The sequence below is a fragment of the Pituophis catenifer genome, unplaced genomic scaffold, assembly GCF_029215685.1.
Source record: "Pituophis catenifer annectens isolate HBS135680 unplaced genomic scaffold, rPitCat1.0.hap2 SCAF_1, whole genome shotgun sequence".
NCBI lineage: Eukaryota > Metazoa > Chordata > Lepidosauria > Squamata > Colubridae > Pituophis > Pituophis catenifer.
In genome coordinates, this window is record NW_027256881.1 from 331,181,863 (window position 1) to 331,209,367 (window position 27,505).

Genomic DNA, 27,505 nt, shown 5'->3' on the forward strand with positions numbered 1-27,505 from the left:
TTCTTCATGGTCTCTAGAGGCATTGGGGCTCTACCCAGAATCCTCCAGCTAGCTAACCAGCCAGCAAACCTCTAGTTATGCTATTTGTAAAATTATGGGAACGTCAATCTAGAGAGCACCAAGTTTTAGAAGACTGCTATAAGCAGTGAAACAGTCCCAAGGGCAGCCCCCATCCCAATCTTTCAGGATACCTTTAAGGGGCCCTTCTGGGATTCAGGGTTGCAACTCTGCCATCCAACCAGTACAGCCCTCTCCATCCTTTCCCTCTTCATCTGGGATGCCTTACTGTCAAAGTAACTGGTGTCATCTTCAGCCTCCAGCTGGGGGATAAACTCAGCTTTCTGCCTCAGCAGCCCATTCCAATCCAGATGGTGGAAGAAAGGATGGTGCTTCACCTCATGAGCGCCTCCTAGAGGTTGAGATGGGAAAGAAGGGATCCAAGGCACTGAGAGCTGATTATTGGGGCAGGAGAGCCACAACATCTCAACTTGTCCCATAGCTTTAAGTACGGGTAGTCCTTGACGTACGACCACAAACGGACCAGAATTTTTATTGCTAAGGAAGATGGTTGTTCAGTGAGCCTTTTTTTTTGTCATGATTGCTGAGTGAATCACTGCAATTGTTAAATGAATCATGCAGTTGTTAAGCGAATCCAGTTTCCTTCACTGATTTTGCTTGTTGGAAGCCAGCTGGAAAGGTTGTAAATAGGGATCACATGATACCGGGAAGCTACAACCATCATAACTAGTTGGTAATAAGGTGCCCGAATTTTGATCACGTGACTGTAGGAATGCTGCAGTGGTTGTAAGTATGAGGACTGGTCCACGCCGTTTTAACTTGCTAAATGCTAAATGATTCGCATCATTTGAGTCAATGACTACCCGTCAGGCCTAACTGTATGGATGCTGTTGGGATACCTGTGCCCAGCCGCTCCAGAGGGCAGTGACGCAGGAGTTGTGTGATCAAATCTTGGGCATCAGCAGGAAGAGCTTCATCCCCCTCAGGCCAAATGATTTCATCTGAAATTAAGGAAGTAAAACCAAAGCAGTTTTGGAGGGTGCTCCTTGAAATTTTCCCTACCCAAAACTTTTCAAAAACTTTTGGAGGGAACAAGGAAATGGGACAGAGTTATTAGAGAAATTCATGGAAGAAGAAAAAAAGGTTTCAAAAGTTTTTTAATCGTGTGGCCCGAGTGGAACCTCTATGCATAGAGCCAGAAAGATCAACATCACGTAAGAGAAACTCCTGTTTGGACAACCTTCCCTTCCTTAATTTTTCTCTTCTCAGAATTTAGATTGTTTTGGGGGTGTGATGGGGAGAGCGGTGCTCTTTTTTAGTAGATGTGAGGTTGGGAGAACATAAGGATGCTCTTCTTAACTCACAGGTACATAAAGTTCCACTCTTAATTCTTAGCCCACCATAAAATATAGAATACCTCTAGTAAAGGCCATCTTATGAATAATGAAATACAGAGTAAACTTTGCTCCTACTTTTTCCTTGAGATCAACCATGCTAGCCAGAAATCCAGGAGATTCCTGAATAAATCTCCTTAAGGTCTGACTCTGAAAATATCAGACATAAGATTTGTACCAATACAGGAGAATATTTCTAACTCAGGGTTGAAATGACGGGTCCTTAGTGAGCTTGGTTGGGTTTTTTTTACAGACATTTCATTTCCCAAACCAGGTTAACATCATCAGTGCTAATAAGGAGTAGAGTTTGCTCTCAGTTTATATTCTAGTGGCTTGTCCTGTCAATGTTGGTGGGAGTAGTCTTGGTGGTTGATTGGTTGGGCTGTTTAACTGTTAGTTTGTTCGGCAGTTCCTTGACTGAAGTATTGTTTATTTATTGATCATTGGTCTGATATTAATCTTGGAGTTAATCTAGGCTCATCTGGGTGTTGATTGCTGGTGGGGAGGTGTTTTGGTCTTTTTGTTCCCTTTTTGGCTTGCTGATTGTCTCTTTTGTACAGTATGTAGATATTGTTTACGTCTTTGTGTCTGTTGATGGCTAATTTGTCAAAAGTGCTAGGCTTCTAGAAATTCTCTAGCACCAAGTCCAAAAACTGGTACAGGGATGCTATTTGCACAGTTGGGTTAAGAACACCAGAGATCTGACTTCCTGCTTTTTTGCACTCTTGGCATGTTTGGGGAAATACTGTTGGTGAGAGGAAGACAACTCCTTCATCCCTCTTCTCAACTCCCAGAGTTTCATTTTTATCAATGGAAATGGCAGAGAAGCTCATCGTTATCATCCTCTCCCTGCAACACTGCTGCCATTGATGGGAATTTTCCAAACCGTGGGGATGCTCAGGATATTCCCATATTCTGAAGGTGCCTAACCAAGACATTGCTATTCAGCAGTGTGTCAGAAGAGAGCAAGGAGGGGGGAGGCTCAGCAAAGCGGCAAATCTTACACTGTGATATTCTTTCTGTTCAAGGACAAGTGGAGAGCACTTCAACTCAGCCCTGAAAAAAAGGCCCTGTGAAGTGGGAAGGCAACACCCTCCCCCTTCTGTCATCTCCAGGGACACATCACATGCTGAGCGAAGGTCACTTTTGTCTTCTCCAGTTCGCTGAGTTTATCTACTGGATTTCTCAAAGGTTCTTTTGTTCCGCCAGGCATCTGGGACTGGCACTGGCTTGACTTCTGCAATAAATGGGGCCCTTACTGCTTCGTCATTGAATTTCTCTAGTCTAGTAATATATGTCTCTTCATTAAGAAAAAGCAAACCTACCACTTATCACTTGCCCAAAGAGTTCCTCTGTGGTGTCACCGAAGAACGGGACACAGCCGACCAGGAACTCGTAGAGTATTATGCCCATGGCCCACCAGTCCACTGGCTTGCCGTAGCCTTGGATCAGGATCACTTCTGGAGCAATATACTCAGGAGTACCACAGACCTGCAAAGGGACAGAAAACAGCATTCTGCCTGTTTCTGGGAACAAGGAGGTTTCTTCTTAGGGATGGATGGGATCCCTGTCTCCCCCTTAAACCCAGAAAGGGCAGAATCAAGAGAGCGAGGACTCCTTCAGATGGGTTCGTGGCTTCCAATGTTTGGAGGCTCTTTCCTTTGTACCCAGCAAAACAATCTAGTAAGATTTCATTAGAAGACGTGCAGGCTCCTGCCCATAAACATCATACCTGTTTATCTACAAACTCTCGGGTGTCCTTCTCAATGTGGCCCTCATAGAGATTGGTAGTCATGTTCATCAAGCCAATCTTGGACAGGCCAAAGTCGGTCAGCTTGATGTGGCCCATGGATGTGATGAGCAAACTGGAAGGAAGGAAAGAAAGAGGAAGGGAGGTGGAGGGAGGGAGGGAGGGAGGGAGGGAGGAAGGAAGGAAGGAAGGAAAGAGGGAGGGGGAGGAAGGAAGGAAGGAAGGAGGGAAGGAAGGAAGAGGAAGGAGGGAGAGAGAGGAAGGAAAGAAGGAAGGAAGGAAGGAGGCAGGGGGAAAGGAGGGAGGGAGGGAGTGAAGGAACGAAATGAAAGGAGTTTGAACCATGAAAGGAATCAACCAAATAGTTCAAAACCTGTAAACTTTTTGTTATATGCTGTCCAGAGTCACTCACTTATGAGATGGACAGCTATATAAATTAGATAAATAAATTTAAAAAATTAGCAAACTTTTTAGCCTTTTGGGACACTGGCCTCTAATTCTAAAAGTAGAATACAATGTGAGGGAAATTAGTTGTTTGTAGCCAGCCAGCATTCTAGGCTACAGCAGACAAACATATTAGAAGAAGACTCCCTAACAAGAATTATTGAAACAAATGCATCCCACCCACTTCCCTGCATTTCACAATCTGACTTGTACCCCACTCTCACTTGTCTGGTTTGAGATCCCGGTGAACAATGCCGTAATTGTGGAGGTACTCAAGGGCAAGGACTGTCTCAGCAAAATACATCCGGGCCATGTCCACAGGCAAAGGTCCCATGTTCTTCAGCAGTGTGGCACAGTCCCCACCTAAAGGAGATAGAATGTCAGAGAGCCCACTACATGTAAAACACCAGGGACATTTGACAAACCCAGCTTTGATTATTTGACATCTAAACCAGGTTTGTCCAACTTTGGCAACTTTAAAACCTGGGGACTTCAACTCCCAGAATTCCCCAGCCAGCATGCCTAGGTTAGACATCCCTAATCTAAACCTTTTTTCAACTTGTTGTGTTAACTGACTTTTAGACATCAAGTAAACAGATTTTATTTAATTCTGCCTTTTATGTGGTTCTTTTAATCTCTTTACCAAAATGCTTCTTTCAATGGCATTACTTTTATTGTCCAGGATAGCGATCCTTTAATGTTCTTAAAAAGATTCCAGTGCTTTTTAAAAATTTCAAAATGGAAAACATTTTACATATGCTTTTTAAAAGTATCCTGCAGAAATCAAAGGGAAAAACTTTCACCCTCCTTCCCCCCTCACACACTTAGAAAAGCCAAAAGCACATGTCATCATGCCAAATAAACATATTTGGCAATACCTCGTTCTTTTATTTCGTTTCCCAAAAAGAGGTTTTTTTAAAAGTCTCTGACTGAGATTTCTTTTGGCAGAAACCACTAGGAAAACTTTTAAGATCAAGAAGCAGATTTTAGGCAAACCGAGGAGGGTTTGGGGAAGGGAGACGAAAATGTCAAGCACTTCAACATGCAAAGTCTAAAACACCAGCAATGTTTTTGAGACTTTGGCAGGCGTCATACAACATATTTTGCAGACTTCCTTTGGCAGCTGTTTGACAGGGATATAAATGTTGCTTTTCAAAGTTCGCCAATCTCTGGATTCCAAACTCTGTAGCCTTTTAGGAATTCAGCACATACAATATGAAACCGCAGAACTGTGGAATGCTCTGTGCTCTTCTAGAAATGGATATTAAATTCAAGCCAAAGCCAAATTTTGCCAAGATGGAAGTTCTTTCTCTTTGGAGCAAAGGATACTAGAAGCCGCCCGATACTAAGTCAAACCACTGATATATCTACCCCACGACCGCCTCCACTAACTGACATCAGCAATCTGTCCATGGAAAAAAGCCTTTTCCAAGTTTTGCCACCCGTATTCCCTTGACTAAAGATGCTACCTTAGACAGACTCAGGATTTCTTCCACACAGACCTGCTGCTCTTTCCTAGACATCTTTGTTGCTCCATTTCCACCCATGCCCATCAAGGTATGTCCTTCTGCAACCTCACCTTCCACATACTCCATAACCATGCAGAGGTGACACCTGGTTTCGAAGGAGCAGAACATGCTGACCACAAAAGGGTTCTCTGCAAAGGTCAGGATGTCGCGTTCCACAAAGACTTGCTGGATCTGGTTCCGTAACACCAGGTTCTGTTTGTTAATCTTCTTGATGGCAAACCGTTGGCGAGTCTCCTTGTGCCGCACCAGATACACAGCCCTAAAGGAACATGGAGAACTATTGGGCAACTTGGGAAGACGGGAACATCTTGATGTTTTCTACCCATTGTTTAGTCCTCTTGGCAGAGCATTGATGTAAGAGCCTTGGTGGCGCAGCAGACTAAAGTGCTGTTAAGTAGCACCAGCTGCCTGCAATTACTGCAAGTTCAAATCTCACCAGGCTCAAGGTTGACTCAGCCTTCCATCCTTTTGAGGTAGGTAAAATGAGGACCCGGTTTGTGGGGGCAATAAGCTGACTTTGTATAAAAAAGAACACCGCTTGGAGGGGGGGCCGAAAGCCCTACTAAGCAGGTATATACAAAAGTATGAAGGCTATTGCTTAACGCATTGTAAGCCGCCCTGAGTCTCCGGAGAAAGGCGGCATATAAATCGAACCAATAAATAAATAAATAAATAAATAAATAAATAAATAATAAATAAATAAATAAATAAATAAATAAATAAATAAATAAATAAATAAAAGGCTGATAGATAGTGACTGTCTCAGTTCACCATGGCCATAATGAGGATTTAATTCGAGTACAAGTAGTCCTCGACTTATGATTCATTTAGCAACCGCTTGAAATTACAACAGTATTGAAAAAGATGACTTATGAGTGGTCCTCACACTTAGCAATAGTACTTAAGACTTACACAGGCAGTCCTTGACTTACGACCACAAATGAGCCCAAAATTGCTGTTGTTAAGTGAGACATTTGTTAAGTGAGTTTTGCTCCATTTTACGACCTTTCTTGCCACCGTTGTCAAGTGAATCACTGCAGTTGATAAGTTACTAACCCGGTTGTTAAGTGAATCTGGCTACCCAATTGACTTTGCTTGTCAGAAGGTCGCAAAAAGTGATCACATGACCCTGGGACACTTCAACGGTCATAAATATGAACCCGTTGCCAAGCGTCTGCATTTTGATCACGATTGTGGGGATGCTGCAAAAGTTGTAACTTTGAAAAAAAACGGTCATAAGTCAATTTTTTCAGTGCCATTGTAAGTTTGAACGGTCACTAATTGAACTGTTATAAGTCGAGGACTACCTGTATATGCTTCACAGTGCTTTTACAGCCTTCTCTAAGAGGTTTACAGAATCAGCATATTACCCCCAACAATCTGGGTCCTCATTTTACCGTCCTTGGAAGGATGGAAGACTGAGTCAACCATGAGCCTGGTGAGAATCGAACTTCTGACAGTCGGCAGAATTTGCTTGCAATTCTACACTTTTAACAATCCTCCAGCTAGCTAACCAGCCAGCAAACATCTACTTATGCTATTTGTAAATTATGGGAACGTCAATCTAGAGAGCACCAAGTTGTAGAAGACTGCTATAAGCAGTGAAAACAGTCCCAAGGATCGAACTGCTGGCAGTCGGCAGTCAGCAGAATTAGCCTGCAATACTGCATTTCAACCACTGCGCCGCTACGGCTCACAACTGAACAACCACCACTTACTTAAACAACCATTGTAGCATCCCAATGGTCACATTATTAAAATTTGGGTGCTTGGCAACTGACATGTACCAGCTGCAGCATCCCGGGATCATGTGATAGCCATTTGTGACCTTCCCAGCTGCCTTCCGACAAGCAAAGTGAATGGGGAAGATGGATTCATTTAATGGCCATGCGATTCGCTTAACAACCGCAGTGATTTGTTTAGTCACAATGGCAAGAAGGTTGTAAAATCGGATGTGACTCATTTAACAACTGCCTTGTTTAGCAATGGAAATTCTGGTCCCATTTGGGGCTGTAAGTTGAGAACCACCTTGTGCAAAAAATTTTGCACTAGATAACCCTTTCAGCAAAGAGGAAAGTCACCTAACCTTTTCACTGGCACAATTCTTTGTCCTTTTCCTTTTTTGCACCATGTTTTTCTAAGAGTTTTGGTCTTAAAGCAAGAGGGGAAGACTGTACTTGCTGAGCCTACTCACCCGTAAGCCCCATTGCTGATCAACTTGATAGTTTCAAAATCGCTTTCACGGGGCTTCCTCCGAGGAATGGGGGTAGAAGACTGGTTCTGCAAGAGACAGGGAAAGTGAAGGGGAATACCTATTACTTGCAGTCTATACAGAAAGAATGACATCTATTGAGTTGTTGCTTTTCTGAAATAAGTAGCATACAAGAATATAAGGGAAAAAAACAGACCCTCATTTATCCCAATATGATGGAAGAACACAAGAATTAACTGGGAGTTTAAAGAAATATCAAAGAACTCTAAATCCTATCTCCTGGTGGGGATTAGAACTAGTCTGGGGACCAAACACAGCTCCCACCAGCCCTAGGAGGATGTAGGAGAAGTGCAGACAGAGATGGGGGGCAGAGTTAAATGCGTCGTTAGTTTAGAGTCCTTGCATTCCCACAAGGGCTCCAAATCCAACACTTCTGAATTCTGTTGACCCTTATCTGTCGCCAATTCAGCACTGAATCTTAGTTGACCACAGTGGTGAGTTGCTACCGGTTTGCACCGGTTCGCAAGAACCGGTAGTAAAAATTTGTAGTAGTTCGGAGAACCAGTAATAACATTGGCTGGCCATGCCCCCGAACCAGTCCCGGCCCGGTCGCCGCTCACTTACCCCGCCCACCACATCAGAGGCTTTTTTTAAAAAAACTTTTAAAAGCATTTTTTCTATAACCTCTTCAGCTGAAAAAATGCTTTTAAAAGTAAAAAAAAAAAGCCTCTGATGATCGTGCGGCTCAGCTGGGATCATCAGAGGCTTCTAAAAGCATTTTTTCCTGCAACCTCTTAAGGTTGTAGAAAAAATGCTTTTAAAAGTAAAAAAAAAAAAAAGTTGGCCACACCCACTATCACATTACCCCCACCAAGCGACGCCCACAAAATAAGCCACGCCCACAGAACCGGTAGTAAAAAAATTTAGAACCCAGCCCTGGTTGACCAGATTCTTGGTTATAGACCTGAATAAATTTTCCATGCTGCGATTTTTGTGCCTGACAGAGGCAGTATGATCTCAAAGAAGACTTTCCCATTAATGTTTCAATGAATGATTACAGAACTATTTTAAATGATGATGGCAAGCTGAACTGGATACAGGTAATCCTGGATTTACACAGTCAATTTAGGAACCGTTCAAAGTTACAAGGTCACTGAAAAAAGTGACTTATGGCCATTTTTTACACTTACGACTTTTGTAACATCATGTGATCAAAATTCAGATGCTTGGCAGCTGGTTCAAACTTATGACCGTTGCTGTGTCCCAAGGTCATGTGATCACTTTTTGCAACCGTTTGACAAGCAAAATCGATGGGGAAGCCAGATTCACTTAACAGCTGTGTTACTAACTTAGCTTCAGCGATTCACTTAATGACTGTGGTAACAAAGGCCGTAAAAATGGTCATTTAACAAATGTCTCACTTAACGACAGAATTTTTGGGCTCAACTGTGTTTGTAAGTCAAGGAATGCCTGTATTGATAAACAGGCCTTCAAGAATACCCAAATGATAAGTAGATTTATTGTAGGAAGGCTGAAGAAGTGCCATGAAAGAATTCCAATGACTAATACACATCAAATATCAATCCTATTTATATTAAAATCAAAGTTCAAACTCCTGTGCCTTCCCCACCCATGTAATATAATGGAGTAGAAGCCACTCTGGAAGAGAATTTGTGTAGCTCAGGGTTGAACTTTGGAAACCTTGGTGTTCTCTGAACTTGGTGGTTTTCTTACCAATAATTCATTACCCAACTAGGTAATTTATACAACTGGGTAAAGTGGCTAACTAGTAAATCCACTTTGTTAGGTGGATTGCTTCTGTGTCTCTTGTTTTGCTAGCAGATGGATCCGGTATCATGACCTTTGCTTGTGACAATGTGAGTCCTTAATGTTAAGTATTTTTATAATGAGAAAAGAAAAATAGTAAATTAACAGTAAATGAAATAAAATATCAATCTTGAGTACATCTGGCCCTTTAGGAATATCAGTCTAGAGCAGGGGTGTCAAACTCAAGGCCCGTGGCCCAGAACGGGCCCACAGGGTGCTTAGATCTGGCCCATGGGGACAACCTGGAAACAGTGAAGGACTGGCCCACATTGCCTCTGCCAGCAAAAACGCAGCTCCATTTTCGCAGAGGATTGCAGGAGGTCGTAGCAGTCGAAAACAGAGCTTGGGAGCCCATTTTTACTGGCAGAGCGCTCGGGCCGTCACAGGTACCCCCGAAATGAGTGACGTCGAGCTGGCCATGCCCATCCCGCCTCCCCCCCAGGACAAACACAACCCTGATGCGGCCCTCAATGAAATTGACTTTGACACCCCTGGTCTAGAGTAATGTTTTTCTCAACCTTGGGAACTTTTTAACTCCCAGGATTCCCCTGGAGAATTCTGGGAACTGATGTCTGCACATCTTAAAGCTGCCTGAATTGAGAAACATACAGCTTTAGAGAAATGCCTTGCAACAGACCAGAAAGGGAAGAATATAATTTTACCTCAGGAAGTTCATCTTGCTGCTCTGGGCCTGCTGGGGAAGGGCAGTCAACTTGATCAAACTGCACAATTTCTGGGGGAAAAAAGAGAAGCACAATTGAAAGCAATGACAAACAAGACACTGGATCTGTTTCCCATCTGCCTTCCATGCTTTTGTGGTCTTCTTTTTGACGGCCACAACAATCTTGCTTTTTTTTGATTGGCAGAATTCTTTCCATTATCCGGGATTTAAATCAACCGTGAGGTCCTTGGCACGCTCTCCGAACTTGACTATTTTCTTGCAGACATTTCATTACTAAACTAGGTAACATCATCAGTGCTAGAAGGGAGTGGGGTATGGTCTCGGTTTATATACAAGTGGCTTGCCCTTTCAGTGTTGGTGGGAATGGTCTTCGTGGTTCTTTGATTAGGCTGTTGCTTACATTGATCGATTGTTTGTCTGAGTTGATAGTTCCTTGAATGGGGTATTGTTTACTGCTTGAATGTTGGTCTAGTATTTAGATCAAGTTAAATTAGAGGTGTTGCCTGCAGCAAAGCCCAAGCGATGCATACAAAACAGATATCACTGGACTGTTTATTTCATTCAATTTTTATATACTGCTGTGCTCCAAACATTAATTCCAAGTGATTGACATATAAACTCTGTATAGCCCTGCTCAAACTAGAAAAAAACTCTTTTTTCCCCTCACCCTCCAGAGGGTCTTTGGTGAGTCCCAGTTGACTGATAATGTAACGTGGAATGTCTGTTTTGATGCCTTGTCCCACTTTCGCATGACCTTCGGCAGCCTCCAGAAGGTGATAAAATTCTTCCGGGTCGAACTCCTGAAAGCCGGAAAGGGAAGAAGAAGCAGAGAAAATAGAAAACAATGAGCTTTTTCATAACATAATAAGGCTTAGCAACTTAAAAGTCTTAAAAATGAATGAAATTACAATCAAAGTCTTCCTCCACAACAAACCAAAGGCTGTGGAAATGAGCAGGCCTAAAAATAAATCACAAGAGCTCTCCTTCTCTGCCTGGACCTCTCACATTTAGGGACTGTTACTGTTAACAATCCAGGATGGATCCCTTTCATGAAAGCCAATAAACTGTGAAATCTGTAATAATGTCATGCACGCCGAGAAGACCAAATAATTTTTTTTCCTCTTGCACTCAATTCTGCGATGCAGACAGAGCCACAGCAGGAACAACGCCACGATACAGGAAGCAGCAGCTTCCTTGGCTCAGAAATCAGAAGACAAAAGCTTATCTATAAATACCAAAGATTAAAATTTCCCTGTCTCTGCTGCATAAACCCTGCCTAGAACCATCACTCATCTCAACTCTGAGCCATCTGGAAAACTCAAGCTATCGTCTCCTGGTGCCATCATGGGAAACGGAGGTATTTTCAGTTCCAAGAAAGCTTCCATTCCCATATTTCAGCCTGCTTGTAATTAAGTACTGGCCCCAATGAATTCTCACCAAGGATCCATCTTGCACACATGGTCTTGCAAACACTGCCAGCAGCAACAAGCATCCAAAAGTAGACATGAGGGCTTTGTTAGCTTAGTTAATAGCCAGTGATAGCCTCTCCAATTCAATATATATGTTTCATCCTTTTTACTAAAAGAAGTTAAAACACAAGTGTAGGCTGAAAGCAAACTAAGATAACACATCTACTGTACATTTAGCACTGTTTTTTAAGGATAGTCACCCGGAGTATGTTAAATTCAGAAAGGCTAAGGGGTGCTCAAAATTTAAATTTTGGAAAAATGGCTGGAACCATGCATGTTTAAGTTTAGCTCAGTTTCAGAAGGCTCCAGGAACTGTTTTAGGGACGTGCAGAGTGGGGCTGCATTCTCAAATTGCAGAATAGATCTATCAAATCTCCATGAAGTCTAAATGGATCTTCCAGCTTTATAGTAACAAATGGTTTCAGTAAGAGAAGAAAAGCAAGGCTGTTACCTTTTTGACTTGCTTGTAACCTTCCAGAGTAGGGGTTCTGCAAACTTGGCAACTTTTAAGACTTGTGGACTTCAACTCCCAGAATTCCCCAGCAAGCATGGCTGGCTGAGGAATTCTGGGAGTTGAAAACCCACAAGTCTTAAAGTTACCGAGTTTGTAGACCCTTGTTCTAGGGCAGTGATGGCTAACATTTTTGCTGTCGCGTGCCAAAAGCGGGGGGAGCGCGTGCATGTGCCCACACCCATAATTCACTGTGCCCCACTCCCCGTGCATGCACGTGTGACCCCCCTGTGTTCCTCCCGCTTTTGCCACGTGATGGCATGGTGGGCCCGGTAGGCCTGTTTTTTGCCCTCCCCAGGCTCCAGAGGCCTTCTAGGAACCTGGGGAAGGGTGAAAATGGCCTCCCCCCCCTCGAGGCCAGAAATGGCCCGTTTCCCGATTTCTGGTGAGCCCAAAAGGCCCAAAAATGCGTACACATGCACGCTGGAGCAGAGCTATGGCAACACTCGCGTGCCCACAGATATGGCTCCGCGTGCCACCTGTGGCACGTGTTCCATAGGTTCACCATCATGGTTCTAGGGGGATCTGGCTGGTCACTGTCAAATGATCGATTACATTATAGATCTTCAATCTGACCCACAAGGATCAAGAGGAAGCTTCAGTTCACATTCACCCTTGACCTTACCATTTGGTTTACAGCTCAATCCACTCTGGCAACCATCTCTACTGTTCTATACACAGTTTTGGGGGGTCTACATGAGAGTTTCAGCAGAAAAATGATCTCTCAAGGCTTGTTGTTGCTCTAGAGGAGGGGTGTCAAATTGGTGGCCCACAGGCCATATGAGTCACACAGACCCACCCCAGCTCTGCAAAGGGAAAAAAACGTTGTGATACATCACGTGATGGCAACGTGATGCCATGAGTTTGACACTTGTGCTCTAGAGGATGATGGACATCCTGTAACTCTTTGTCCCTTCCCATCCAGTTTAGGCTGGGTATAGCAGATAAGTCAGCTTTATCCTTACCAAGCACTCCAGCAGTCGAGCTGGCCGGGAAATGATGATCAGTAATTTACGGACCAACTGCTCAATGAAGTGCAGTTCCTCACTCTCGGAGCGCTCCTGAGCCTGGCAGAGAGCATAACGAAGAACTCATAAGCATTATTGAGGAAAAACTCACCAGAGAAGTCTGGGTTGGTGGGGAAACAACAGAGATACTCACATCTCTTAGCATTTTCTCCAGCTTCTCCTGCAGTTCAATGAAATAGCGGGAGGTAATGAGGGCCCCTTGGGATTTGTTGAGACAGTCACGGGCCAGTTCAATGATCTGGTGGTGAATGAATCCCAGTAGACCATCAGCCAAAGGCAGGATGCTACTGGGTGAGAAAGCAGCTATTGTCTCTTCCAGGCGCTCTTCCATCTGGGCAGTGGCCTTTGAAGGGAGGGGGAAGAGAGAGAAAAGCAGAGGGTGACCGTGCGATCCAGAAGCTTCAGTTGGGATCCACATACAATTTTCAGTGTTAAGATGACCTCGTCTCAGAAGAACTAAAAGGCTCATGATCAAATCCCCCACTCCATCTTTTGTTTCTCTTGCATCCTTCCAACATTCACGTAAGCTACTTGTAAAAATAAACATGAACTGCAAGAGAAGGGAATGAAGCGCCAAACAGTTCCTTCTGAAATGTGTTGCCCGAGGCACCAAAACAGTGAAATGTCTTTCCTTTGGATGGTTTTCATTCGTCTTTCTCTCATTAAAACACACTTTACTTCAACAAGGTTACGGTTCTTAAATTTCTACAAAATTCCAACACAGGAAAAGAGATGAAAGCCATAGAAGCACAGTACTATGACTGTTGTACCCAATGCTTTTTAAAATACAATTAAATATAATTTATTTCCTTTCAGTGCCATGGGATGTGGAGCCACAATGCTGGATCTAGATTTTAGCAAGGTTTACAGATTATTCTAAGATAAACCTATGGGTCTATGGTTCATTAATTCTAAGAGATAAAAGAAAATTCCCCTGCTCGGTTCTTAAGAGAGTCTTACCTTTGGGAATCTCTCCTTGTATACATGATTCATCATTACCACTTCATTGTCAAAGATCCCACTTGTCCGCCCAGGGCTGTGAAAAGAAGAGGCAACTGCTGAGGACATGTCCTAAGAACTCAAGCAAGGCAGGAATCAGGAAGTAGAAGAGAGCTTTAGTAATGCTCAAGATGTCACATTTCCCCAAAATTTCTTGCTTTAGCCACAGTTCTCATCTTTTGAATGTGTCAAAGCTGCAGACCGACAATAATCTAACTAATCAGTCAGAGAACCTTTATGTAGTGACTAGCTTAAACCACTGAAATCAGGAGGAAGAGAAAACAGCGTTGCCTGATTTTGCTTCCTCCTTTCCTAAAATGCACCCCAATGGCTCAGCATTGGAGTCTGGCCAAGCCATGACTAAAAAAGAATCCAAGGATAATTCTTTCAAATGGATGTGATTTACGGTTGTTCAAACAGTAGAGTTGCTGTTCATTAAAGAAGTCAGTTGTGGATTGGAAGAAGGACAAGGGAGCTACTAGAATATTTGTTCTGCATGACGAACATCCCTGGTTCAATCTCTGGTAAAACAAGGCAGGCAAGGTGAGAACCAGTGGTGGTCAGGGCAGAGATGCTCATCATATATAAAAGTACCACTCAGCTTCAAGGCTACCAGACACTATGACATTACATTATCTATATTGAAATCCAGGCACAAATGCTTGCCCCTCCTCTTTGGATAAGAGTTTCCACTTATCTGCTATTTTAATGAGCCACAGTGGCACAGTGGTTAGAGTGCAGTACTGCAGGCTACTTCTGCTGCCTGCTGGCTGCCTGCAATTTGGCAGTTCGAATCTCACCAGGCTCAAGAATGACTCAGCCTTCCATCCTTCCAAAGTGGGTAAAATGAGGACCTAAACTGTTGGGGGCAATAGGCTGACTCTGTAAACCTCTTAGAGAGGGCTGGAAAATACTGGGAAGCGGTATATAAGTCTAAGTGCTATTGCTATTGAGAGGAAGACAGCCTCCAGTTTAAATACCGGAGACTGAGCCTTCTCCAGCTTTGCACTAGCAGGGGGCCACCCACTCAAGGTAAGGCTTTACTCTATTCTTATTTAAGAGATTCTAATCTAGTGCCCCGTCTGACAGTTTTCTGCCAAGTCAAGCGGAGGAGTCAAGTTATGTCATGAATTGCCCAATCGGTGATTTATTGCTCAATCTAAGTGAGGAAATGTAATAGACAGTCTCTCAAATAAAAAAAAAATTCTTAGGAAGCAAGTGATAAAGAAGAGATTGTTCTCCTTCTGCTACACTGGAGCAGGAGAGAAAAAAAGTGCAGTTCAAGGTAGGTTCGCCTTTTTAAAAAAAAATCAGAGTTAGAAAGTTCAGGTGCAAAATGGATGCCTTGTAATGGGTAAAATGAGTGAATCTTTAAGATGTTTGCTAAGAATGGCCATGCATAAATATCCCTACATAAATTCCTTCCTGTGAAATCCAAATTAATACAGGTAATTCTTGACTTACATCCGCAACGGAGCCCAGAATTTCTGTTGTAAATTATGATGGTCATACGTTGAGGCATCCACAGGCCAATTTGATTACCTTTTTTTTTGCTGCAGTTGTAAAAATAAACACAGTGGTCGAAAAGCAAAAGTGGCGGCTGTTAAGCAAATGCCGTGATTGTGAAGAGAGTCAATGCATACCTATCGGCATTTTTTTCCTCTAAAAATCACTGGAAATCATGTCACATGACTATGGAATGTTACAGCCAAGCAGTAAAGGAAGCTGATTGGCAAATGCAGACATGTGACCCTGGGAGGGTGTGTGCATGTGCTGCCACTGGAACTCTGGGATCAAGTCATGAGTACCTTTTGTATTTTTCCATTGAACGTTGAACAGTTGCTAAGTGACCAGACATTAAGTGAGGACCACCTGTAGAGCCTTCTCCTACTTTCATTAGTGGTGTCATTCTGAACCATCTAAAAAAGAGACGCCTGTCCAAAGCCAAGAATACCTCAAGCTGCGGGACCGAGGACGAAAATATGGCGAGTGGCGCCCGTCTTCTCCTGGAACGCTTTCGGTGCTGCGGAAGTGCTTTGAAAGGAAGTGCAGTTCATCAGGCGTAGGTTGGTAGGGCAGTTGGTGGAGACGCTCCTGAGAGGAGGAAGACGATGACTGCACAAGAGAAGGAGAAAAAGATGACAGACCAGCATGAGAAGGAAGGTGAGTAACCCTTGTTCTGACACACCATCATGGAATAATTTAATATCCACAGAAGAGCCTCCGAATAAACAGGCAGCTGGAAAAACTGAGGGAGGGGGAAATGAGGTATTTAAGAAATAAAGTGAAAAAAGCCACTTCCTTTCATAGGAAGATAAGCTCTTCCTATGTTAACTCTGGCAACTGTAAAGTTTACATACGTCTAAGCCTTGGTTTCTACGGGGCCTCTTTATCTCAACCACCAGCACTTCTGCAAGCAACTTCTAGGCCTCTCTCAATATCCTCTTAGCCTGGCAGTGTTTTTTAAAAAAGCCACTGAGAGTTTAAATTACAAGTTTGTGTTCCTATTGCAGTGCCCAAGCTGCAGAACCAAATTTTCTTTGGAATTACATGTTTGGCCATATTTTTGATGCTGATAAGTTGATACATTTCTAGCAAATACTTGAGACAGCTAGCGAAAGCAGAAATAAGAACAGTTCAACAGCACCAATTTAAAAAAAAATTATAGCAAAGTAGGTTAATCCCCACCTTAGGAAAGCAGGTATGAAATGAATATTTCCAGGAAAACAAGATGGAAAACAGGTTATTGGCAGGTGCCATTCATCCCATCTCCAAAGAAATGTCTGTATTAATGGACTTCATGTTGCTCACCCTTTCTCAGTCTCCTGCTTTCTATGTGAACTACAGTGATAATTCTTAGATTTCCTAGACTAGAAAATATGAATCTGACTCACTTTAGCACACAATCTGCCTATTAATAAGATGCTAGATTTATTCCATGATACTTACTGAAACGGTGGAGCTGGGGGTGTTGGTCCCATAGCCGGAGGAGGGCAATGACGCGAGTGACCACCTTCGACCATCAGCCCTGCAGAAACAGAGGTAGACATTACGACAAGTCTTGGAGAACAGAGGATTGCTATTTAAACCCAATAAATGCACCGTCAAACTGATGAAAACAATTGAGAAAGGCTAATATGACTGCCCAAATATCATCTACAATAGAGGTCCCCAACACCTGAGCTATGGACCAGTATTGGTCCGTGTCTTGTTAGGAACTGGGTCGCACAGCTTGAGGTGAGGGGTGGGTGAACAAAATGTATTTGCAGCCACTCCCCAGTGCCAGCATCGCTGCCTCAGTTCCACCTCAGCTCATCAGGCATTAGATTCTCACAGGAGCGTGAACCCTGCTGTAAACTGCGCATTCGAGGGATCTAGGTAGCACTCTCCTCCTCCCCAACCCCGTCTGTTGAAAAATTGTCTTCCACAAAACTGGTCCCTGGTGCCAAAAAGGTTGAGGACCACTGATCTGGGGGAAAGAAGGGACTTTTTCTCTATACACATCAAAGCCTCTCTATATCCTCATACCTTTTCTCTTTCAAACCCAGTCAAAATACACTGTATATTCCAGACCAAGCAGAGATTATTTTTTTTTATGACTTTTCCCTAGAATGATTCTCTTTATGTGAGCGTGGTATTTCTAACTACAAGCTCTCCTCTTCTCCCCAAACTGCCAAATGCTGGAATAAGAGGAACCATCTTCGGGCACACAAACACACATATCCTTGCCCTCCAGTTCCCCGTTTTGCCTTCTTGGTAGCTTCTTTAAAAGATTTATAAAAACAAGACAATAGGTCTTCCAGCATATTTCAGGCTGTTTGGCTCTACATCAGGCAGACTTCCTGAGGGAACTACAGATGGTTGCCAGGGCTAGAGAATTATGAGGATTCTCTCCTTCAATCAATCCTAAACATTAGACTGCTTCTCAGGGCTTCAATCAGTAGACAGTAATATCCACTTCTGAAAGATGAATTCTTTTTTTGATAACTGCAAAATATCTATTCTCAACAGAATTCCCAACAGTAGCAACATATTGCAATCAAGAAAATTAAAATTAAAGCTTTATTTTGCTCAGCAATTAGGGGAAATCAATGAAGTTTCATTTTCTTTTTATTTACTTCCGACCCAGCAGCCAAAGCGCTATAATTTGCAATCTCCAAACCTGAAAAATTGTTCTTCTTTTAACTTGGGGCAATGGATTGTATTTAAATATACATATCATCTTTTCTCCCCCCCCCCCAAAAAAAAAAAAATCAAGGCAATTAGCGGAGAGCCAGACTGTCTGTTCTGGGTGATGGTTTTCTTATGGGTCATGATTCAATGATTAAGTTTTTGCCCACAAAAAAAGCAATGGTCATTTTTTATTTTTCATTACCAGCTCTGTTAACAAGGCCACTCTATAACAAAGTATTTATAGCACAGTCCCTAACAGAACAGAACGACTGAATAGATTTAAGAATCCTACATGATTTTTTCCTGTTGTTAAAGTTACCTGTCAGTTCGAGGAACATGGCTTTTTCCGAGGCATCATTGAGCGAACAGGAGAAGTAGAAAAGCAAAAGGAAGTAGGGAAAGAAAAGGGTGGGGGAGGATATACAATTAGGAATCACAGGAAAATGCCTTCCCCAGGCCTGGGGGCATTTTTCTAAACCCTCCCCCAAACTGAAATTAGAAATAGTTATACAGTATGTACTTTACTTCATTTGATTTTTTTTAATGTAAAAATTGATTGGCAAGCAAAAGAATGAAAGACCTAACAGCTTGCGGTCATTGCTCTTGGGGAAAAAATAATTTAATTCATACAACTGTCTAATTTTTTTCAATTCCCAGTTCAGAAATGAACTTGAGAAGGAATAAAAATTCCAACGTAAGTTAGAAAGTAAGTTGAAAAAGAGCAGAGTGGTGTTACTGTGTAGAAGTTAGCTGTGATAATTTCTACAATGGAGAAATTTATTCTGCACATGATCAGAGATATGTCAGACACAAAGAATCAGGACCATTTGTAAGGTTGTGGCATGGATTTATTCAAGCCTATACACAAGACTCTGGTCAATAAAATTTCAACACTAAATTGGCACCAGATAAGGGTCAACAAAATTCAGGAGGGGTTGGACTTGGAGGTCTTATGGGAACGCAAAGACTCTAAACTGATGATGCACTTAACTCCGCCCCCAGCTCTCTTCTTCTACATCATGGGTATCAAACTTGTGGCCTCACGTTGCCGTCACGTGACATATTGCGATGTTTTTTCCCTTCGCGGAACTGGAGTGGGCATGGCCTGAGCGTGATGCATCCAGCCCACGGGCCGCCAGTTTGGCACTCCTGTTCTACATTATACTTTCATTTTGATAACTGTGATTCAAGGCAAATTCTGTCATGAGAAATAAGTCTTTTCCTTCCAAAACTCACAAAGTAATGATGTATGGCAAAGAAGAAAACCTGTAGTTGACAAACTAGAAAGGGCAGCCTCTCTGAGGTTTTTTACTCAATTTGCAATTATGTTTTGATTTGATATGTTTGACAAACATATATTTATTACCTGAGAACCATTTTCAAAACACACTTTTTCTTAAAATTCATTATATGCCTTTAAGGAACAAAAACTTGCTGACGTTTAGCAAAACTGGATCTAAATCTGGAGAGGAAATTATCCTGCACAAATAGCTGCTTTGAATTCCACAATGGAAAAAGAAGGGAGAGATAAATTTCCACTTCTAGGCAAAAATGGAGATTTCCAAGGCATTTATATAATAACAATATAAAAATCAGGAGTGAGTAAGTAAAATAACTCACTTTTCCAATTTGTGAAGCCCTAATATTTTATTGATAGCATCTCTACTGCTTTCTCCCCACTTTGCCAAACTTTGAAGTGGAACTCTTTCTCTTAGCCTAGATTCACTTCCTTCCATCCTTCTTCTTCCCTGGTCCCAAATAGCTTCTGTGGTCCCTTACAGCAGACTCCCCTGATTCTTTCCACCAGATGTGGCCACCTAAGAAGTTGTGGCCTCTTACCTGCGAACAAATGGAAAGCTGGCAGAGGCACCAGTGGAGAAGTTGCGAGGACTATCAACTGGACTGCTACTGGCTGCAGAGAGAGAGGAGGAGATTGGACAGAGGCAGGACAAAAGAAAACAATGGACTTTTATTAAAGATTCAAAGGGTATAGAAGAAACCAAGAGATCTTGAACACCACTCAAAAACTTAAACTTGGGTAGGAATGGGTGCTTCAAGATTTATCCATCAAATACCTCTATTCTAGGAATCTATGGAAATTCTCAGTCATCCAGGTCATGGTTGTCCCAAAGGTGCTTTTTTCAAGAGGCAATGGGACTTTCTGGTTTTTCTTTGAAGACATTTCACTTCTCATCAGTTCTTGGATGAGAAATGAAACATCTTCAAAGAAAACCAGTGGCCTCTTGAAAAAAGCACCTTTGGCACTCTATTCTAGGAATTACATTGACTGCTGGTCAGCTTCTCTGAGCAATTCAAGTGCTGATTACTACTTGAAAATCCTACAGGGCTCAAGACTTGATTATCTCTCTAAGACTGACTACTCCAATGTGAATCTGCCAACCAGGTAGATCTTGGAGAGAGGTCATGTGAAGGTCCCATCCCTTCACATGACATTTCCACCTACAGAAAGCCTATCTCAGGATCTTCTCACTGTGGCCACTCTTATTGTGGAACAGCTTGTCCTTTATCTTTCCTGATAAAGAATACTTTGTTATAGACACTCCCTAATGAATGTCCACAAAAAAACATGGCTCTAGGAAAGAGTCTAAGGAGAATATTAGATGTTGGTATCTACCTATGTTACTCAGTGCTATTATAATATTAAATATTCTTTTGCTATGTTAATCTTCTGGGGTACTTTTTCTATATATGCCACTATGAAACACTGGGAATTGAGTAGCATAGAACTGCTAGTAGTAAATGAATAAATTAATATTTTAAAAAGTGGCTAGTCTCTGATTTTATTGGATACACACACATTAATTTTGTCACTCAATAAAACATCCGTCATGAAAGAAGCAGAGGAAGCAAGCATCTCATGGAAAAGAAAATTTATATATCAGCCTAACCCACTCATGGGGACTTCAGGTGGCTTATAGAACTAAAACCCCCAATACAAAACTCAATAATTCACCACCCACCATCCCCCGGTGACAACAAGCAAATCAACCACTTGATGGGTTCCATATCATCCTGAGATCACCAGGCCCCCTGGCAAAATCATGTCTTCAGGACCTTTCAAAACAGAGTCAAAGGGGTAGGTGGGGTGTCAATCTTTTTCCACAAGGATGATGTTCCACAGGGGGAGAGCCACCACGGAGAAGACCCTTTTTCTTGGTCACACTAGATGAGCCTTCTTAAGAGAGGAGATCTATAACATACCTCTTCCCTGCTCTGGTGGATGGGCAGATATAAACAGGGAAAAGATGGTCCTTCAAATAACCTGACCCCAGGTTACATGATGTTGGCCATCATATTGAAGATAATACAAGATTATTTCACTAGGACTCTCTTCCCACAACTCAGAATGCAGCACCAAGATATTCTTCACCATAATCCTGAGTCCAGCTTGCCACTTTTCATGTCTTGGTAGGGATATCCGTCCTCTGTTCCTCCAACAAAGAAGCTTTTCTAATTTGGCATACACTTACCTGTTGGCACAGAGAGGGGCGACAAAGGACGTGAGAGGGTAGGCGAAGGAGTTCCAACCACTAGGCTCTTCCTGTTGCTGCGACAGCTGCAAAAGCAGGACAAATGATATTATGCCAGGGACAAGGTTTCATAGGCAGCAAGTATCACCAGAACTCTGGGGTAGGAAAAATTCAGAATATTATGGGTTTTAATGATATATTCTTAACTACCAAGGCTAATGGAAAATGGAATGAAAGTTTAAACAGATATTGGCTGGGGAATTTTGGGGGTTGAAGTCCACACAATCTTAAAGTTGCTGAGGTTGAAAGACAATGATCCAAAGACCATGGTCATGATTAATGAAACACATGCAAATTAATGAAACACTTCAATGCAACAGCTGCTTTTTCAGTCAATTCAATAAAAAGTTATGATCCTGGCACCAGGATGGAAGTAAGTCTCTGTTCCATTTGTTGAAAGAAAAGTAAATGGGAAGTGTAGACACAGGCCATTGCCTAGAACAGGGGTATCAAACTCAAGGCTCGTGGGCCGCATCTGGCCCACAAGGTGTTTAGACACAGGGTGTTTAGAGCGGGGCCACCCTGGAAACAGCGAAGCACTGGCCTGTGGTGCTTCTGCTAGCAAAAACAGAGCCACATGCCCTCAGGCCCTCCCAGACTCTGTTTTCGGCCGTGATGGCCTCCTACAACCCTCTGACAGTGAAAATGGAGCGCGGGGGGTGGGTGGGGGTGGTGCGTGCGGCTGCAGGAGGCTGTTGTGACTGAAAATGGGGCCCAGGGAAGCTGTGCATACACCCAATCTCCGTTTTCGCTGGCAGAGGGCTGCAGGAGGTCATTGTGGCCAAAAACAGGGCCTGGGGGAGCCGCATGCGCACCCTTGAGCTCCATTTTTGCTGGCAGAGTGCTCAGGCCACCATAGGCATCCCCCCGATACGAGTTACATCAACCTGGCAAAGCCCACCCCAGCCACACCCACCCTGGCCCCCCAAGGTCAAGCACAACCCTAATGCGGCCCTCAATGAAATCGACTTTGAAACCCCTGGCCTAGAACCAGTGGCAGACAGCCCATCTGCCTCCAAGACTTAAATATCAGCCAAAAGCATTCCCCCAGGAATGGAATGGAAAGTCACAGTCAGAAGCATCAGCCGCTGAACTTGAGAAAGGAAGTGATTCACTGTTGCCCTAAGCACAATTCACAATGACCTGGGATCCCTTTTCATGGCTGCTTGGCAAGATCAGGGCATAAGGAAAGTGGGAGTGTTCCGCCAGGAGGAAACAGACAGCACAACAGGGGAGAGCCACTTTGCTGACCTGGATCAGCAACTGGACATTGGCTGGCCATCAGGAGAGAGGTAAATAAAGGCTGTCACAGCTGGACATGGAATATGTCACCCTTCCAGCAGCAAATGTAATAGCCAGAAGAAAAAAAAAGAAACAGAGGAATCACAGGATTTTTTTAAAAAAAAAGTAGAGATGAGGCGATCAAACCATGCACAAGTAAAAAAAGGAGGAGCTCTTTAACTGTGCCACCATCTTGACTTTTTTTTTAAATCCTAAAATATCCCTGAAGTCCACGCATCTTAAAGTAGCCAGGTTGGAGAAACACTGGCTTAGCTATTTTTATTTTAAATAATTGTAAAACTATTTCTTCCCAAAAAAAATCAGCTATCAAGTAAATATATTGATAGGAGCAAAATACATGGGGAGGAATCATACCATTCTTATAATGATTTTAATCGCACAGGGGGCAATCCCATTATTGCTAGTTAATTGGATGATTCATAAATAAAGTCTAGTTTGTTTCTGGCCAGCTGTGGCCCATTTCTTTAAAAGACAACCAATATTTTCACAGTATTGACCCAAGTACAGCATGTCATTTAGCCACGTTTAGGTCTTTTGCATATACACACACATACAATACACTTAAGCTTGTTCAGTCTTACTCATCAGTCTCTGTGTTTATGAAATTAGCTTCCCATTTTTGATTCATGATTACAGTAAAAGTGTGACAGAGTGCATGCCATAAGAAGATAAGATTTCCCCAGGAGCAGATTAGACATAGCTATAAGAGGAAACCCTCCCTCAACCTTGCTCAACCTCCTGTCCTATCAGACTACATTTTATATTTTTATTTATCAGAGTTTGAAACAGAGAGACGCTGTATAGTGTTCAATAAAATATGAAAACATAAAAGCAATATATAAAACTTAAAATGAGGCAAGGATTATTAAAAAATGTTAAAAGTTCATTATCAGAGAGTTACAGATTAACAGAGTTGGAAAGGACCTTGTTGTGGGTCATCTAGTCCAACCCCCTGCCCAAGCAGGAGACCGTACACCATTTCTGATAGATGGCAATCCAGTCTCTTCTTGAAAGCTTCCAGTGATGAAGCTCCCACAACTTCCAAAGGCAACTTCTGTTCCATTGATTGATTGTTCTCACCGTAAGAAAATTTCTCCTTATTTCCAGGTTGAACCTCTCCTTGTTCAGTTTCCATCCATTATTCCTTGTCTGGCCTTCAGGTGCTTTGGAAAATAGCTTGACCCCTTCCTCTCTGTGGCAGCCCCTCAAATATTGGAACACTGCTATCATATCTCCTCTGGTCCTTCTCTTCACTAGACTAGCCATGCCCAGTTCCTGTAATCGTTCTTCATATGTTTAGCCTCCAGTCCCCTAATCATCTTGGTTGCTCTTCTCTGCAGTCTTTCTAGAGTCTCAGCATATTTTTAATAGTGTGATGATCAAAACTGGATGCAGTACTCTAGGTGTGGTCTTATAGAGTGGTATTAGTACCTCACTTGATCTTAATTAAAAGGTGGGGTTCAGGGCGCTAACCAGTCTCATTTATTTATTTTTATTTATTAGATTGATTTATATGCTGCCCTTCTCTGGAGACTCAGGGCGGCTTACAATGCTTTTAAACAATAGCCTTCATACTTTTGTATATACCTGCTTAGTAGGGCTTTTGGCCCCCCCAAGCGATGTTCTATTTTATACAAAGTCAGCTTATTGCCCCCACAAACCGGGTCCTCATTTTACCTACCTCGGAAGGATGGAAGGCTGAGTCAACCTTGAGCCTGGTGAGAATTGAACTCGCAGTAATTGCAGGCAGCTGACAGTAGTAGTAAATACTACTTTAACAGTAGTTTAGTCCACTGCACCACCAGGCTCCTAGACTGTATGCTCCTCTGTGCTCTCCAAACAATCCCACAGAGCCATGTTTTCACCCCCTTCCAGAAGGCCAGGAGAGTGGGGGCCCATCTCATCTCTGGAGAGGGCAGAGGCAAACAGTAGACAAGATCCTCTTCCTTGACCCCACCAGTCCAGGTTCTGGGCATATCATCCCTGCCTGACCAGGTGGGATAGATTGATATAATGGGATGAAAACAGTATCCAAGGTAGACTAGCCCCATCCCATGTACAGCTTTAAAGATTATAATCAATATCTTGAATTGAACCCAGAAACAAACTGGCACCCAATGCAGCTCGTGCAGCAAAGTTATTAAATGCACCATTCTTTGGGTGCCCAAGATTGTGTTTGCAGCCACATTCTGTTACCAGCTAAACCTTCCAGATACTTTTTAAGGATAGCCCCATGTAGAGCCCATTGCAATAATTCAAAGGAGAGATAGTCCAAACAGGAGATACATGGAGGATAATGGGGAGTTATAATTGAAAATACCAGACATGCTAGAAAATGACCAAGGTTTTAAAAGCTCTGAATTTAATTCTCCTCAATAGAAGATAATATTTGTGTCTCAGGGTTGAACTGTGCGGTACTTGGTGCTCTCTGAGCTTGGTTGTTTTTAATTCTCATCATTTTCCATGTTTAAAGGCCAGCTCGGTTGGTAAAAGCATCTTTCTGCCTGAATTGCTAGAGCTGTTGCTAATCAGACCAGATTATACTGGTCTATGCACACCAAGGCAGCTTCCGGCTTGCCTGCACACTGCATCTGTATATCCCTTCACCAATTTGATAGAAGTGGGCTTTTTCTGCACAAACCCCTTTCATTAGCTTTGTTAAGGGTGACTTTAAATGCTGAGGGCCATAAACAGCTGCATTCCACAGCTGCAAAGCAATTTTAGGAAGTAAAAGGCCATCATTTCTGTGTCACACCCTGACCTGGGTTCACTAAAAGTCAGTCCAGAGAAAAGCACACACCAAACCTTGAAGGAACACAACTCACGGCTGAATCAAATAGCACTGCAAAATTGACACTGGGCACTGGAAAACGCCCACGTTCAAACTCTGCCCCTGTGAAATGTACATACAACTAAACCAATTACATAATAGGAACAGGGAGATCTTGCAGAGATGATTACAGATATGAAAATTACGGATGACGTTTTAGATGGGAAGAATGTTCTCAGATACCAGGGGGCGAAGCTGAGAGGGAAGATCAAGCAGAATTGAGGTTGCTTTATAAAAGACTGCTTAGCTGCCTCCCATCCCCAAAACTGAAGTTTTCTGCCCAAAAACACATTTCGACAACAGGAAGTGGTGACTTTCCTCCTGCACGTTGCAATCTCTTTAATCACAAAGACATAATTCCAAGCATGATGGTTATTAAAGATGCAACAGGCAAAAGGGGATTTAATGAATTCATCTTCCACAGGGATGGCGGGGGGGGGGGCGGGGGGGCAGGCTGAAGAAGAGCTAGTCCATTGAAAAGGATATGAGCAATGGGGGTGCGGAAATAAAATGGGGATTGCTGAAGCAATTAAGTAAATAAAGGTACCGTCTTTGTGAAATCCCCTTGAAAAAATATAAAAGCGTTTGCACCTTTTTTTTTTCTGTTTAGCAAAAGACATGTGATGCCTAGTCAGTAAGGCATGGAATGGATAAAGTCATCCCTGATTTTATTTCCATTTGCCACGTACTCCCTGACATCTGCTCACTGCAGTGGAACGTTGTGAAGGTTGCAAAATGGTCATGTAACCCACTCAATTTTATTTTACGACCTTTTTTGCAGTGGTCGTTAAGTGAACCCAGTGGTTATAAGACAAATGCAGCAGTTGTTAAGTAAACCCATTGTATCAAAGTAACTTCCAATTTTCAGCAAAACCATCATATAATTCAGTCATATGACCACGTGAAGTTGCAAACAGCCATAAATGTGGCCATGTTGCTGAATGCCCATAACATGGTCACATGACCGACGGTTGAAACTTCAGAACTGGATTGTAACTCCTTTTTTCAGGTATGCTGTAACTTCTGAGGGTTGCTAAGCAACCGATCATAAGTCAAGGACTAGCTGTATAATACTTTAAGACTGAGAGACAAGCAATTCAGAAAAGACCGCGCATCATTCATTCATTGAATTCTCTGCCACGAAAAGCAGTTATTCTATAGATATCTTTGAAAGGGTAGATTAAATCACAAAACCTCCATATTATTTAAAAGCACTCTATCGCTGAGTTTTAGCAACTAGGATGCTACTGTAGAAGACCTGGTTCCTTTTTGTCCATTTTTGGGGACTGTTCTAACAGGCAGACAAGAAGGACATTGAGAAGAACAGAACTTTTTAAAGCTCGAACCCATACAGACCTTAAAATTCTTCCAAAAGTTTAAGACAAATGGTATTGACATAAATTTTGGTCCTGAAAGCTATGAAAAGTACCAAGTACCAACGCACTGTAAGCCGCCCTGAGTCTCCGGAGAAGGGCGGCATATAAATCAAATTAAAAAAAAAAAAAAAAAAAAGTTCAGAAGAACTACTAAAATGAGTACTCTAAGTAGGTCTGGCTATAAGGCCTCTCTTGGAGGCATCCAGAGGGATCTGGCAGGTAGACTGTGTTGGAAATAGTCGTATCTTGTGCACACAGAGCCCAACCTTATAAATAAACCAAGATACGTTTATTTATTTAATAGATTTATACGGTGGCTGCCCATTCCGGCTGCTCACAACAGCAATTAAAAAAAAAAACAATGAAAGGAATAAAAGCAAAAACCTGGCACTTCACCTACCCTTCTCTAA

At 42.6% G+C, this 27,505-nt stretch overlaps 1 protein-coding gene across 1 annotated transcript in view; it reads right to left on the reverse strand.

Moving 5' to 3' along the window:
- The window catches only part of MAST3 (microtubule associated serine/threonine kinase 3), a 62,932-nt gene that overhangs the window by 15,458 nt on the left and 19,969 nt on the right, over positions 1 to 27,505 (reverse strand). The window contains exons 3-19 of the mRNA XM_070936366.1: positions 21,528 to 21,613; positions 19,876 to 19,948; positions 18,356 to 18,376; positions 16,813 to 16,891; positions 15,818 to 15,978; positions 13,825 to 13,900; positions 12,998 to 13,207; positions 12,802 to 12,903; positions 10,524 to 10,656; positions 9,837 to 9,907; positions 7,330 to 7,415; positions 5,186 to 5,394; positions 3,831 to 3,969; positions 3,145 to 3,277; positions 2,738 to 2,903; positions 918 to 1,019; positions 287 to 409 (exon numbers count right to left, since the gene is read on the reverse strand). Of these exons, the coding sequence (XP_070792467.1) occupies positions 287 to 409; positions 918 to 1,019; positions 2,738 to 2,903; positions 3,145 to 3,277; positions 3,831 to 3,969; positions 5,186 to 5,394; positions 7,330 to 7,415; positions 9,837 to 9,907; positions 10,524 to 10,656; positions 12,802 to 12,903; positions 12,998 to 13,207; positions 13,825 to 13,900; positions 15,818 to 15,978; positions 16,813 to 16,891; positions 18,356 to 18,376; positions 19,876 to 19,948; positions 21,528 to 21,613 (1,970 nt within the window). The remainder of the gene's footprint in view (positions 1 to 286; positions 410 to 917; positions 1,020 to 2,737; positions 2,904 to 3,144; positions 3,278 to 3,830; positions 3,970 to 5,185; positions 5,395 to 7,329; positions 7,416 to 9,836; positions 9,908 to 10,523; positions 10,657 to 12,801; positions 12,904 to 12,997; positions 13,208 to 13,824; positions 13,901 to 15,817; positions 15,979 to 16,812; positions 16,892 to 18,355; positions 18,377 to 19,875; positions 19,949 to 21,527; positions 21,614 to 27,505) is intronic.